Genomic DNA, 15,393 nt, shown 5'->3' with positions numbered 1-15,393 from the left:
GCTACCTTTGTCACGGGATACTAGGAGTGGTTGGTTGGAATCAGGCGCAGAGAGCAGGGTTCAGTATATCGTGAATTTATTCTCTGGCCAAAAACGGTCACGCCAACATACAGGGCGCATAGAATAGACCAGCCCAAACACAGGACCAAACAGTCCAGAGAATACACACATGAAAACCACAATCCAACAGTGTAACAAAAACAATCCCACACAAAACAAGGGCAGGACAACCTACTATATATAGGGAAGCTAATTAAACTAAAATACACACAGGTGAAACTAATAAGACAAAACCAACAAACAAATGAAAAAGGGATCGGTAGCGGCTAGTAGGATGGTGACGACGACCGCCGAGCACTGCCCGAACAGGCAGGGGAGCCAACTTCGGCGGAAGTTGTGACAACCTTGTTGACTGACAGGTTCCCTAGACCCCTCTGTGAAATGGTGACATTTGCAATCATACATACAGTCAATGACCCCGCAGTAAACAATTGATTTCAGTTTATGTAAAAACAGACAGAGGCCTGTAGTAAAATATGATAGAGAATTGTAGCAACTCCACTAAATGATAGAAAATGAGGTCACTTTTTTCCCTTTATTATCAAATCAAATCAAATCAAATTTTATTTGTCACATACACATGGTTAGCAGATGTTAATGCGAGTGTAGCGAAATGCTTGTGCTTCTAGTTCCGACAATGCAGTAATAACCAACAAGTAATCTAACTAACAATTCCAAAACTACTGTCTTATAAACAGTGTAAGGGGATAAAGAATATGTACATAAGGATATATGAATGAGTGATGGTACAGAGCAGCATAGGCAAGATACAGTAGATGGTATCGAGTACAGTATATACATATGAGATGAGTATGTAAACAAAGTGGCATAGTTAAAGTGGCTAGTGATACATGTATTACATAAGGATGCAGTCGATGATATAGAGTACAGTATATACGTATGCATATGAGATGAATAATGTAGGGTAAGTAACATTATATAAGGTAGCATTGTTTAAAGTGGCTAGTGATATATTTACATCATTGAGTCAGTGTCAGTGTCAGTGTAGTTGGCAGCAGCCACTCAATGTTAGTGGTGGCTGTTTAATAGTCTGATGGCCTTGAGATAGAAGCTGTTTTTCAGTCTCTCGGTCCCAGCTTTGATGCACCTGTACTGACCTCGCCTTCTGGATGATAGCGGGGTGAACAGGCAGTGGCTCGGGTGGTTGATGTCCTTGATGATCTTTATGGCCTTCCTGTAACATCGGGTGGTGTAGGTGTCCTGGAGGGCAGGTAGTTTGCCCCCGGTGATGCGTTGTGCACACCTCACTACCCTCTGGAGAGCCTTACGGTTGAGGGTGGAGCAGTTGCCGTACCAGGCGGTGATACAGCCCGCCAGGATGCTCTCGATTGTGCATCTGTAGAAGTTTGTAAGTGCTTTTGGTGACAAGCCGAATTTCTTCAGCCTTCTTCACGATGCTGTCTGTGTGAGTGGACCAATTCAGTTTGTCTGCGATGTGTATGCCGAGGAACTTAAAACTTGCTACCCTCTCCACTACTGTTCCATCGATGTGGATAGGGGGGTGTTCCCTCTGCTGTTTCCTGAAGTCCACAATCATCTCCTTAGTTTTGTTGACGTTGAGTGTGAGGTTATTTTCCTGACACCACACTCCAAGGGCCCTCACCTCCTCCCTGTAGGCCGTCTCGTCGTTGTTGGTAATCAAGCCTACCACTGTTGTGTCGTCCGCAAACTTGATGATTGAGTTGGAGGCGTGCGTGGCCACGTAGTCGTGGGTGAACAGGGAGTACAGGAGAGGGCTCAGAACGCACCCTTGTGGGGACCCAGTGTTGAGGATCAGCGGGGAGGAGATGTTGTTGCCTACCCTCACCACCTGGGGCGGCCCGTCAGGAAGTCCAGTACCCAGTTGCACAGGGCGGGGTCGAGACCCAGGGTCTCGAGCTTGATGACGAGCTTGGAGGGTACTATGGTGTTGAATGCCGAGCTGTAGTCGATGAACAGCATTCTCACATAGGTATTCCTCTTGTCCAGATGGGTTAGGGCAGTGTGCAGTGTGGTTGAGATTGCATCGTCTGTGGACCTATTTGGGCGGTAAGCAAATTGGAGTGGGTCTAGGGTGTCAGGTAGGGTGGAGGTGATATGGTCTTTGACTAGTCTCTCAAAGCACTTCATGATGACGGAAGTGAGTGCTACGGGGCGGTAGTCGTTTAGCTCAGTTACCTTAGCTTTCTTGGGAACAGGAACAATGGTGGCCCTCTTGAAGCATGTGGGAACAGCAGACTGGTATAGGGATTGATTGAATATGTCCGTAAACACACCGGCCAGCTGGTCTGCGCATGCTCTGAGGGCGCGGCTGGGGATGCCGTCTGGGCCTGCAGCCTTGCGAGGGTTAACACGTTTAAATGTCTTACTCACCTCGGCTGCAGTGAAGGAGAGACCGCATGTTTTCGTTGCAGGCCGTGTCAGTGGCACTGTATTGTCCTCAAAGCGGGCAAAAAGTTATTTAGTCTGCCTGGGAGCAAGACATCCTGGTCCGTGACTGGGCTTGATTTCTTCCTGTAGTCCGTGATCGACTGTAGACCCTGCCACATGCCTCTTGTGTCTGAGCCGTTGAATTGAGATTCTACTTTGTCTCTGTACTGACGCTTAGCTTGTTTGATAGCCTTGCGGAGGGAATAGTTGCACTGTTTGTATTCGGTCATGTTACCAGACACCTTGCCCTGATTAAAAGCAGTGGTTCGCGCTTTCAGTTTCACGCGAATGCTGCCATCAATCCACGGTTTCTGGTTAGGGAATGTTTTAATCGTTGCTATGGGAACGACATCTTCAACGCACGTTCTAATGAACTCGCACACCGAATCAGCGTATTCGTCAATGTTGTTATCTGACGCAATACGAAACATATCCCAGTCCACGTGATGGAAGCAGTCTTGGAGTGTGGAGTCAGCTTGGTCGGACCAGCGTTGGACAGACCTCAGCGTGGGAGCCTCTTGTTTTAGTTTCTGTCTGTAGGCAGGGATCAACAAAACATTTTTTATTTTTTTTATTTCACCTTTATTTAACCAGGTAGGCTAGTTGAGAACAAGTTCTCATTTGCAACTGCGACCTGGCCAAGATAAAGCATAGCAGTGTGAGCAGACAACACAGAGTTACACATGGAATAAACAATTAACAAGTCAATAACACAGTAGAAAACAAAGGGGGGAGTCTATATACAATGTGTGCAAAAGGAATGAGGAGGTAGGCGAAATTACAATTTGCAGATTAACACTGGAGTGATAAATGATCAGATGGTCATGTACAGGTAGAGATATTGGTGTGCAAAAGAGCAGAAAAGTAAATAAATAAAAACAGTATGGGATGAGGTAGGTGAAAATGGGTGGGCTATTTACCAATAGACTATGTACAGCTGCAGCGATCGGTTAGCTGCTCAGATAGCTGAAGTTGGTGAGGAGATAAAAGTCTCCAACTTCAGCGATTTTTGCATTCGTTCCAGTCACAGGCAGCAGAGTACTGGAACGAAAAGGCGGCCAAATGAGGTGTTGGCTTTAGGGATGATCAGTGAGATACACCTGCTAGCGCGTGCTACGGATGGGTGTCACAGTGACCAGTGAACTGAGGCGGAGCTTACCTAGCATGGACTTGTAGATGACCTGTGGGGTCTGGCGACGAATATGTAACGAGGGCCAGCCGATTAGAGCATACAGGTCGCAGTGGTGGTGGTATAAGGTGCTTTAGTGACAAAACGGATGGCACTGTGATAGACTGCATCCAGTTTGCTGAGTAGAGTGTTGGAAGCCATTTTGTAGATGACATCGCTGAAGTCGAGGATCGGTGGATAGTCAGTTTTACTAGGGTAAGCTTGGCGGCGTGAGTGAAGGAGGCTTTGTTGCGGAATAGAAAGCCGACTCTTGATTTGAGTTTCGATTGGAGATGTTTGATATGAGTCTGAAGGAGAGTTTGCAGTCTAGCCAGACACCTAGGTACTTATAGATGTCCACATATTCAAGGTCGGAACCATCCAGGGTGGTGATGCTAGTCGGGCATGCGGGTGCAGGCAGCGATCGGTTGAAAAGCATGCATTTGGTTTTACTAGCGTTTAAGAGCAGTTGGAGGCCACGGAAGGAGTGTTGTATGGCATTGAAGCTTGTTTGAGGTTAGATAGCACAGTGTCCAATGACGGGCCGAAAGTATATAGAATGGTGTCGTCTGCGTAGAGGTGGATCAGGGAATCGCCCGCAGCAAGAGCAACATCATTGATATATACAGAGAAAAGAGTCGGCCCGAGAATTGAACCCTGTGGCACCCCCATAGAGACTGCCAGAGGACCGGACATCATGCCCTCCGATTTGACACACTGAACTCTGTCTGCAAAGTAATTGGTGAACCAGGCAAGGCAGTCATCCGAAAAACCGAGGCTACTGAGTCTGCCGATAAGAATATGGTGATTGACAGAGTCGAAAGCCTTGGCAAGGTCAATGAAGACGGCTGCACAGTACTGTCTTTTATCGATGGCGGTTATGATATCGTTTAGTACCTTGAGTGTGGCTGAGGTGCACCCGTGACCGGCTCGGAAACCAGATTGCACAGCGGAGAAGGTACGGTGGGATTCGAGATGGTCAGTGACCTGTTTGTTGACTTGGCTTTCGAAGACCTTAGATAGGCAGGGCAGGATGGATATAGGTCTGTAACAGTTTGGGTCCAGGGTGTCTCCCTTTGAAGAGGGGGATGACTGCGGCAGCTTTCCAATCCTTAGGGATCTCAGACGATATGAAAGAGAGGTTGAACAGGCTGGTAATAGGGGTTGCGACAATGGCGGCGGATAGTTTCAGAAATAGGGGGTCCAGATTGTCAAGCCCAGCTGATTTGTACGGGTCCAGGTTTTGCAGCTCTTTCAGAACATCTGCTATCTGGATTTGGGTAAAGGAGAACCTGGAGAGGCTTGGGCGAGGAGCTGCCGGGGGCGGAGCTGTTGGCCGAGGTTGGGTAGCCAGGCGGAAGGCATGGCCAGCCGTTGAGAAATGCTTATTGAAGTTTTCGATAATCATGGATTTATCGGTGGTGACCGTGTTACCTAGCCTCAGTGCAGTGGGCAGCTGGGAGGAGGTGCTCTTGTTCTCCATGGACTTCACAGTGTCCCAGAACTTTTGGAGTTGGAGCTACAGGATGCAAACTTCTGCCTGAAGAAGCTGGAAATGGAGTCGCGGGTAAGCTTTTCCGAAAGGGGGCGGGGCAGGGCCTTATTAAGTGTGAAATGGGTGCTCATTAGATAATGGTGATGGGATATATAGATATCTTGAATTTAGTAGAATGTCCAACCATGGGACTCCATTTGGAATAACCCTTACTGGCTTGGTTAACCAGTCTTAACTTCACATTTTATGGTATAGACAATATAAGCTGTTTGTTTCATGTAGACCTAGTAGCTGTAAAGGTCTGTCTCTGTTCTGTTGCTCTGACACCCTGACATGAAGACAGACTGGTGTGTTGAACAAAGACACTGATCACAGGGTTTGTATCACATTCACACTGTGGCTTGGAGCTGGGCTTGGGTCACTTGGATTTCACACACCCTGCAAACAAGAACCACACCTAGTTATTCAAACCTAACAAACTTTATTGGCATAGTCATGTTGACAGTGCGGTCAAAGCAATTAGCAATGAATTGATAGTGGTGCAAATATATAGTGCTTTAATGACGGTCATTAACGTTGTCACGCCCTGGCCTTAGTTATCTGTGTTTTCTTTATTATTTTGGTTTAAGCCAAGGTGTGACATGGGTGATTTATTGTGTTCGTCTTGTCTAGGGGTTTATTAGATTTATGGGGTTGTGTTCAGCTTAGATGTCTAGGTAAGTCTATGGTTGCCTAGAGTGGTTCTCAATCAGAGGCAGGTGTTTATCGTTGTCTCTGATTGGGAACCATATTTAGGCAGCCATATTCTTTGGGTATTTTGTGGGTGATTGTTTCCTGTCTTTGTGTTTTCTGCACCAGTTAGGACTGTTTCGGTTTTCACGTTTATTGTTTTGTGTCCTGTTCATGTTTGAGTTACCTTATTAAATTACCATGAACTCTAACCACGCTGCGTTTTGGTCCGCCTCTCCTTCCCAGGAAGAAAGCCGTGACAAACGTAGGAGCGATGATCCAAATGGAGAAGTAAAAGTAGTGGTTACTGTTCTTCAACTCATAACTACACATTGATTTATATTACTATATGAAACAAACCATGGTTCTCGCCTTAGAGATACATTCCATTCCCATTTAGATGCAGGTGTTTATCACACTGTCATACACACACTCACATCAAATCAAATAAAATCAAATGTATTTTTATAGCCCTTCGTACATCGGCTGATATCTCAAAGTGCTGTACAGAAACCCAGCCTAAAACCCCAAACAGCAAGCAATGCAGGTGTAGAAGCACGGTGGCTGGGAAAAACTCCCTAGAAAGGCCAAAACCTAGGAAGAAACCTAGAGAAGAACCAGGCTATGTGGGGTGGCCAGTCCTCTTCTGGCTGTGCCGGGTGGAGATTATAACAGAACATGGCCAAGATGTTCAAATGTTCATAAATGACCAGCATGGTCCAATAATAATAAGGCAGAACAGTTGAAACTGGAGCAGCAGCACGGCCAGGTGGACTGGGGACAGCAAGGAGTCATCATGTCAGGTAGTCCTGAGGCATGGTCCTAGGGCTCAGGTCCTCCAAGAGAGAGAAAGAAAGAGAGAAAGAGAGAATTAGAGAGAGCACACTTAAATTCACACAGGACACCGGATAGGACAGGAGAAGTACTCCAGATATAACAAAGTGACCCTAGCCTCCCGACACATAAACTACTGCAGCATAAATACTGGAGGCTGAGACAGGAGGGGTCAGGAGACACTGTGGCCCCATCCGAGGACACCCCCGGACAGGGCCAAACAGGAAGGATATAACCCCACCCACTTTGCCAAAGCACAGCTTTTTTTATCTTCAACCACCAACTTACCATCCTGAGACAAGGCTGAGTATAGCCCACAAAGATCTCCGCCACGGCACAACCCAAGGGGGGGGCACCAACCCAGACAGGATGATCACATCAGTGACTCAACCCACTCAGGTGACGCACCCCTCCCAGGGACGGTATGAGAGAGCCCCAGTAAGCCAGTGACTCAGCCCCTGTAATAGGGTTAGAGGCAGAGAATCCCAGTGGAAAGAGGGGAACCGGCCAGGCAGAGACAGCAAGGGCGGTTAGTTGCTCCAGAGCCTTTCCGTTCACCTTCCCACTCCTGGGCCAGACTACACTCAATCATATGACCCACTGAAGAGATGAGTCTTCAGTAAAGACTTAAAGGTTGAGACCGAGTTTGCGTCTCTGACATGGGTAGGCAGACCGTTCCATAAAAATGGAGCTCTATAGGAGAAAGCCCTGCCTCCAGCTGTTTGTTTAGAAATTCTAGGGACAATTAGGAGGCCTGCGTCTTGTGACCGTAGCGTACGTGTAGGTATGTACGACAGGACCAAATCAGAGAGATAGGTAGGAGCAAGCCCATGTAATGCTTTGTAGGTTAGCAGTAAAACCTTGAAATCAGCCCTTGCTGGAAGCCAGTGTAGGGAGGCTAGCACTAGAGTAATATGATAAAAAAAAGTGGGTTCTAGTCAGGATTCTAGCAGCCGTATTTAGCACTAACTGAAGTTTATTTAGTGCTTTATCCGGGTAGCCGGAAAGTAGAGCATTGCAGTAGTCTAACCTAGAAGTGACAAAAGCATGGATTAATTTTTCTGCATCATTTTTGGACAGAAAGTTTCTGATTTTTGCAATGTTACGTAGATGGAAAAAAGCTGTCCTTGAAATGGTCTTGATATGTTCCTCAAAAAAGAGATCAGGGTCCAGAGTAACGCCGAGGTCCTTCACAGTTTTATTTGAGACGACTGTACAACCATTAAGATTAATTGTCAGATTCAACAGAAGATCTCTTTGTTTCTTGGGACCTAGAACAAGCATCTCTGTTTTGTCCGAGTTTAAAAGTACGAGTGTGCACAGGCACACACACATACAAGCATGCAAGTACAGACTCACACAGGCACACACACAGATGAAGAGACATTCACATGCAAAGTTTTTGGCCATTTTGACCCATCTTCATTTGTGCCAATTACAGGTCCACAAGAGCTGATCACTGACAGGACCTTCCCTTTAACCTAGGAAGTCTCTGAGATACAGTTCATTCTACTGCTCCTGTCCACTGGTATTGACCTGCAGCAGTGTTCTTACATCCTGGTCCTGGAGAGCTAAAGGTTTTCTACCATTCTAACACTGGTTCAATGAATGTACCAATGACCAATGATTAGTAGAATCAGGAGTGTTGGTGCTGGGCAGGAAATAAATCCGACACACTGTAGCTGCCAAGGGCCAGCGGTGAAGAACGCTGGTATATAAGTAGCATTACAGTTGGGAGTTGAGAGACACTTGCTTTAGCACCTGGGCGCTGCACACTTCTGATACAATACCACCATCTGTCTATGAGTAGATCTATTACAATGCATGATTTTACAGAATTACGTTGAATAGCCAAAAAGCGGGAGAATAAAAAACAAGTACGACTTGACATAACTACTAAGATAACACCGATAATTTATGAGGGAGGTGTTCTCCCATTTGATCCTAGAGGCTGAGGGAGGTGTTCTCCCATTTGATCCTAGAGGCTGAGGGAGGTGTTCTCCCATTTGATCCTAGAGGCTGAGGGAGGTTTTCTCCCATTTGATCCTAGAGGCTGAGGGAGGGGTGCTCCTATTTGATCCTAGAGGTTGAGGGAGGTGTTCTCCCATTTGATCCTAGAGGCTGCGGGAGGTGTTCTCACATTTGATCCTAGAGGCTGAGGGAGGTGTTCTCCCATTTGATCCTAGAGGCTGAGGGAGGTGTTCTCCCATTTGATCCTAGAGGCTGAGGGAAGTGTTCTCCCATTTGAGGCTAGAGGCTGAGGGAGGTGTTTTCTCATTTGATTCTTGATTCTAGAGGCTGGGGGAGGTGTTCTCTCATTTGATTCTTGATTATAGAGGCTCGGGGAGGTGTCCTCTCATTTTATCCTAAAGGCTGAGGGATGTATTTTGGGTCAAATAATGTAATCCAGATAGTGAGCCAGAAGACAGCAGTAATAGGGTTCATAGAATCACCCTATCCTGATCAGAACATTCTGTTCAGGAGTTGAGTTAAAGGAGCTGTATATGAGCTAGCCTGTAGATCAAGCAGTAGAACAAGGTTGCACACTTCTAAAAGGCATTCAACTTAGTTATTTAATTAAAAAATAAAAACTTTTCAAAAACATTTCTTTTACCTGTGCACCCATATTCTACTAATCATACTACCTGATCAGAACATTGAAAGAACTCCATTTAGTCCAATATGTACAGATCTAGGATCAGTTTACCTTCCCCTAATTCTAACCTTAAGAGGAGACAACACACTGATCAGTGTCCAGGGGCTTCATGGGAGGGTGAAGCCAGTCTATATTTGTTGTAACAGCTGTGGGCTCTAGTCTATTGTGAGAAACATGGTATGAGCCTAAGGTGAATGGATTCACCAGACTATAAAGCGTTATAGGTCATAACCAGGCTTCTACCTTTAATCTCAACATTATACCTGTCCTCTAATCTAACACTGTGACACTAACACAGGGAGACACACGGAGTCCTCAGGACATGGGCCTGATGGGAAGATGAGAGGGGGAGTAAAGAGGGGAAGAAAATATGTAAAACAAGCCTACACCTGAAGCGGGTTCCCACCCGAGAATGAGTAGAAGAGGGTAACAGACATTCTCACTGAAAGCGTGATGGGTGGACGGATGGATACTGCGAGATTCTGGCAAATAAGACTTTGGATGTTTTTCTACTTACCCAGAGTCTGATGAACTTGTGCATACCATTTGTATGTCTCTGTGTGCAGTATGAAGGAAGTTAAAGGTAGTTTTGTGTGCCAATTCTAACTAGTGCAGAGACTGCACGTAGAAACACATCTGACTCTGGGTAAGTAGAACAACTACATAATTGCCAGAGCTCTGCAGTGGTGTACCAGTGGTAATGTTTGAGAATTGGTGCTCATCACATCATCTCGAGGAATTCTAGAATCACAAAAATGAAACACACAACACCAACTAGTAAGCAAGTCAGATTTAATTGAAAAAACAGGGGAAATGTTGAGAAGACATCTTAAAAGCACCATACAAAAAACTTAAAAGCACCATACAAGTTACAGTAAGTGTATCATTTTCTCTCTTCTATCATAGAAAAGCAGTGTGTGTGTGACTCGATACTGGCCACACCTGTCAACAGGTCATTTTTTGCCCCTCATTCAGGCTTGTCAGGCTTGCCCTTGTTGCCCTTGCCCTTGTTACTGGCTCTGTAGTAGCCCCTGGCCAGAGTAGCCAAGAACATGGAGAACTCTCTGAAGTTGATCTCCCCATCATGGTTCTTATCCAGGTTGGTCATCGCCTCCTGGAGCACTGCTGGTTCCACCTTTCCCTGAGACAGACAGACAGACAGACAGACAGACAGACAGACAGACAGACAGACAGACAGACAGACAGACAGACAGACAGACAGACAGACAGACAGACAGACAGACAGACAGACAGACAGACAGACAGAGACAGACAGACAGACACACACACACACACACACACACACACACACACACACACACACACACACACACACACATGAAGGTATGTAGGCTTTCTAGGTATCTTGTAGACATCATTATGCAGTGGTATGTGTATGTTAATAAAACATTACTTCTATGTTGTGGTATGGATATGTAAAACATGTATGTGTGTGTGTGTCTGTGTGTCTGTGTGTGTGTGTGTGTGTGTGTGTGTGTGTGTGTCTGTGTTAGGTTGTGTGTGTGTGATAATAGAATAATATACTATTTAGCAGACACTTTAATCCAAAGCGACTTACAGTTATGCATGCATCGATTTCTCGTATGGGTGGGCCCAGGAATCAAACCCACCATCCTAGTGTTACTAGCACCATGCTCTACCAACTGAGCCATACAGGACAACACTGTGTGTGTGTGTGTGTGTGTGTGTGTGTGTGTGTGTGTGTGTGTGTGTGTGTGTGTGTGTGTGTGTGTGTGTGTGTGTGTGTGTGTGTGTGTGTGTGTGTGTGTGTGTGTGTGTGTCTTACGTGGAACTCTGGGCTGGCCAGCTCTTTCTTCATCAGCTCTGCGAGCTCTGTAACGCTAAGCTGGCGATTCTTATCATCCTTTGTAGCATACCCCTCAAACACCTCCACCATGGATACAATGGCCTTCTCCAGACGAGACATACTGTACCTGGGGGAGAGAGAGGAGGAGGCAGGTGGACGGACAGAGAGTTGAGAAGAGGGGATGAGAGAGAGAGGGAGGCAGGGGTGTGGGGTAGGAGGAGAAAAAAGAGAAAAGGGGGGAAGAGAGGAAGATAGGGGGGAGGAAAGCAGGTAGAGGGGAAGTTATGAGTGAGGAAATCACAGGGAGGAAGAGTATTGGATTATAGAGAGTAAAGCAAGGGAAGGAGGAGAAGAGAGAAGAGAAGATAGGATGAGAGTGACATGAATATTCATCCTGTCTATGTCTGGTTATTACAATGGAACATATGATTCACAACAAGAGAGAGGAAGAGGAGAAGGCTCAGCTACACTAAAGATGAAAACATGTTTAATGTAATAAGACCCAGGGAATGGAATGTGTTCAGGTCTAGACAGCGTTGTTCTACAGTGTGTTTACAGTTGGTGTTTCCTGAGTAAATGAATGCAACGTATAAAAGGATCACATTGACACATTGATTTGGCAAACAGTTGCAAATGTATAGTTATTGGCACTTTATAATGGAATGGCTGATTCATCTGTTCTTCATTAACCCAACACTCTCTCTCTCTCACACACACACACACACACACACACACACACACACACACACACACACACACACACACACACACACACACACACACACACACACACACACACACACATTGCTATGCTCCGTATTCAGTCCATTCATTCAACATGTCCCGCCCATCTATCCAATTCTCGTCTCTCTCATTCCCTGCTTCCAACTTCTCTACCTTTTTCATTCCCACATTCCTAACCGTATATAATAGAACAGTTCTATCTTTATGTTCCTAACTCTCTCATTCCTCCCTGCTCCTTCCCTCCTCTGTGTTCCTCTATCTGAGAGTTGCAGCAGCCCCCCTCCCCACTCTTCCCTCCCTCTCTACTCACCTCAGAGCAGAAGATAAGATCTATGATATGTGTAGCTGACAGGCTGGGTCCTGATGTGAGACTGATGTGAGACAGAGAGAAGAAAAGTTTCCTCTTAAAGTGAAAAACACCCCCTCAAGCAGAGCAGACACATGATCAGCCCACAAGGCGCCATTGACGCCCTGAAATGAGGTCAGCTCCACCCAAACCTGCTCCATCAGACTTGATCTCAAATGGTCATGTGCCAATGCAATCATTTGCATTAATTCATGTTTTAAAGGTCAAGATTATGTTCAATCTTGTTTTGAGGGTGTGAAGAGAGAAGCTTATTCCTTAATTGTATTTGGCATGTATTTGCTTGTGTAATAGGCCAGGCCTTGTGTAATAGGCCAGGCCTTGTGTAATAGGCCAGGCCTTGTGTAATAGGCCAGGCCTTGTGTAATAGGCCAGGCCCCAGCTGTGGTAACCCTCTATGTTATAACACTCCAACATGTTGTCGTCCTCCATGTTGCCTTGCACAAACCTGGGGTTGGTTTGTTCTCTACAAACTGTGTGGAAAGTGGAGCTGTGGAGATTCCAGACGGCTCTAAAAATGGGTAATATGAGTCACAGCTCTGAGGAATGCCCTTATTTGCGTGTGTGTGTTTGTTAGAGCATGCCCCTGTTTATATCACCACAGAGAGCACGCCTCTTATTTATCCAGCCCAACTGTTGCGTAACCTAACCACCATTTTCCATCACTCTGCTACAAAACCCTGGGCTGCATTTTCATTCCAAAAAAGTTATCCCCTCCTCTCTGTCCTGTTTCACTCCCCTTTGCAGATCTGAGAAGGCAGGCTAGGTGTAAGCATAGGCCCCACCTAGTGTCTGCCATATTGCTTTTATTCACAGCATACCTATTAGATCTTTGAAGTGGAGTGAGCTTGGGCAGAAGGGAAAATACATCTTTTTGGAATGAAATGCAGCCCTGCTTGTTGTCATCACTATACAATCTCAGATATGTGTGTTACAATAGTGCTGTAAGAAAAGTGAAGACAGCTTGTTTGGCTCTAGCAGTACTACTATTACTATGCCTGCTCTAGAAGTACTACTATTACTATGCCTGCTCTAGAAGTACTACTATTAGTATGCCTACTCTAGAAGTACTACTATTACTATGCCTGCTCTAGAAGTACTACTATTAGTATGCCTGCTCTAGTAGTACTACTATTAGTATGCCTGCTCTAGTAGTACTACTATTACTATGCCTGCTCTAGAAGTACTACTATTAGTATGCCTGCTCTAGTAGTACTACTATTAGTATGCCTGCTCTAGTAGTACTACTATTACTATGCCTGCTCTAGAAGTACTACTATTACTATGCCTGCTCTAGTAGTACTACTATTACTATGCCTGCTCTAGAAGTACTACTATTAGTATGCCTGCTCTAGAAGTACTACTATTAGTATGCCTGCTGTAGGAGCACTACTATTAGTATGCATGCTCTAGTAGTACTACTATTATTATGCCTGCTCTAGCAGTACTACTATTAGTATGCATGCTCTAGTAGTACTACTATTACTATGCCTGCTCTAGTAGTACTACTATTAGTATGCCTGCTGTAGCGATACTACTATTAGTAAGCTTGCTCTAGCAGTACTACTATTACTATGCCCGCTCTAACAGTGAAATAGCATTGTATTTGGTCAAACACTATTTTTTACCACAGTTTGCTAAGAGCTGGCAACAAGCTTATAGGTCTGTTGTTAGAACCAGTAAAGGCAGCTTTACCACTTGGCTTCCCTCCAGGCCTGAGGACAAAGACTTTCCTCCTGGCATTTCCTGCCTAAGTATGCCCACTTTGCCAATGAAATAATCATTAAAATAATTGCCAACATCAAATGGTTTTGTGGTGAATAAGCCATCTGATTCGATGAAAGATGGAGTTGAATTTGTCCTTCTGCTCATCATTTCATTTAAAGTACTCCAAAGTTTCATTCATCATTCCTTACATCATTGATTTTGGCTTCATGAAAATCCTAAAATATACAGAAACATTTTTAATACCAAATATACATGTATTTGGACTCAGGTCTCCTCTCTACAAACTGTGGTCTACAAGTTTTTACTTCAATTTAGAAAGGATGTTGTTTAATTTAATTGCATTGCTGGCTGCACAATTGACCCTTGTGGGATGAATAAAGTACAGTACTTAATGTACAGTTACAAAAGAAGAATATGTTTGCGCATAACGACGCAGAGGGCTCTATGTTAACAAGCCTAACTCAATGTTAAATCTTAGCGCTGGTGGTAGCACTACAGACCTGGGGTGTCAAATATTATTGCCATTTTCACAGCGGGAATTCTGAGCGCAATAGCTGGCCGTGGCACGAAAGGGCTGGGTTATTTGGTGAATAAATAAGTTGGAGGTGTGACGGGGGCTTAGTCACTGACTGGCAAATCAACACGTTTCATGGCTTAATGCAGCATACGGTTTCCTCAAGTTCTGTAGGTTATTGGAGGTCGCTGCATTGTCATCAACTCCAATTGATACTACAGTTTCTTAAATATCATAAGCTACAGGTACGAGTAATAACAACACTTGTAATTGGCTTCAATAAGTAGGCCTACCTATCTTTATGCATCGCAATTCTCCTCAAATGAAAAAATACTACAGGCTAAATTGTCAAATGTGTGTGGCACGTTCTCAATAAGCAAGATATAGCCTATGGCTAACGTTGATCAGGACAAGCAAACAACATTTAAGTAGAGAAGGAAGTGCACCCCAAACCCAATGGGGACAGTCCTAAACTAAGCAATGTAGCTTACTGACATACATGGGGATGGTCCATATTAGAGAGAAATATTGTAGGAATATTTAACTATTGTCCAATCATTTGAAAAGGCTGTGTGATGAGCTGTAATAATATACATCCTGGAAACTTCATGTTGTTTTTTCTTGCTGGTAAACAAATCACATTGCAGTTGCAGCACAGTACAATAGAGAAAAGGTCTACTACATGACTGTCAGTGACAAGAACAAAAATAAGTTGAATCAGATACCCACACTCAGAAATAAGACTATCGAATGCGATGACCGGGGAACACCTTTTCAAACTTTCTCTTCTTGATTAGTAATTAAGTAATAGCGTTATTCGTTAATCACCGATATGCCCCCCTT

At 44.9% G+C, this 15,393-nt stretch overlaps 1 protein-coding gene across 1 annotated transcript; it reads right to left on the bottom strand.

Annotated features, from left to right (window-relative positions):
- Positions 1 to 10,147: 10,147 nt before the first annotated feature.
- Positions 10,148 to 12,590, bottom strand: LOC112238994 (protein S100-A5). The gene is made up of 3 exons (XM_042307596.1): positions 12,255 to 12,590; positions 11,180 to 11,327; positions 10,148 to 10,513 (listed from the first exon to the last, which is right to left on the bottom strand). The coding sequence occupies exons 2-3, from the start codon at positions 11,318 to 11,320 to the stop codon at positions 10,340 to 10,342; spliced, it is 315 nt and encodes a 104-aa protein (XP_042163530.1). The 5' UTR covers positions 11,321 to 11,327; positions 12,255 to 12,590; the 3' UTR covers positions 10,148 to 10,339.
- Between the last annotated feature and the right edge of the window lie 2,803 nt (positions 12,591 to 15,393).

The sequence above is a fragment of the Oncorhynchus tshawytscha genome, linkage group LG03, assembly GCF_018296145.1.
Source record: "Oncorhynchus tshawytscha isolate Ot180627B linkage group LG03, Otsh_v2.0, whole genome shotgun sequence".
In the NCBI taxonomy this organism is placed as follows: Eukaryota; Metazoa; Chordata; class Actinopteri; order Salmoniformes; family Salmonidae; genus Oncorhynchus; species Oncorhynchus tshawytscha.
Note: the sequence above shows the minus strand (reverse complement) of the source record. Positions and strands in the feature narration are given on the sequence as shown.

What these genes read in the sequence shown, in the direction of transcription:
- LOC112238994 (XM_042307596.1), bottom strand. Translation starts at nt 11,320, where the DNA reads ATGTCTCGTCTGGAGAAGGCCATTGTATCCATGGTGGAGGTGTTTGAG. An exon ending in TGGCCAGCCCAGAGTTCCAC is followed by an intron (nt 10,514 to 11,179) that starts GTAAGACACACA and finishes TGTCTGTCTCAG; the next exon opens with GGAAAGGTGGAACCAGCAGT.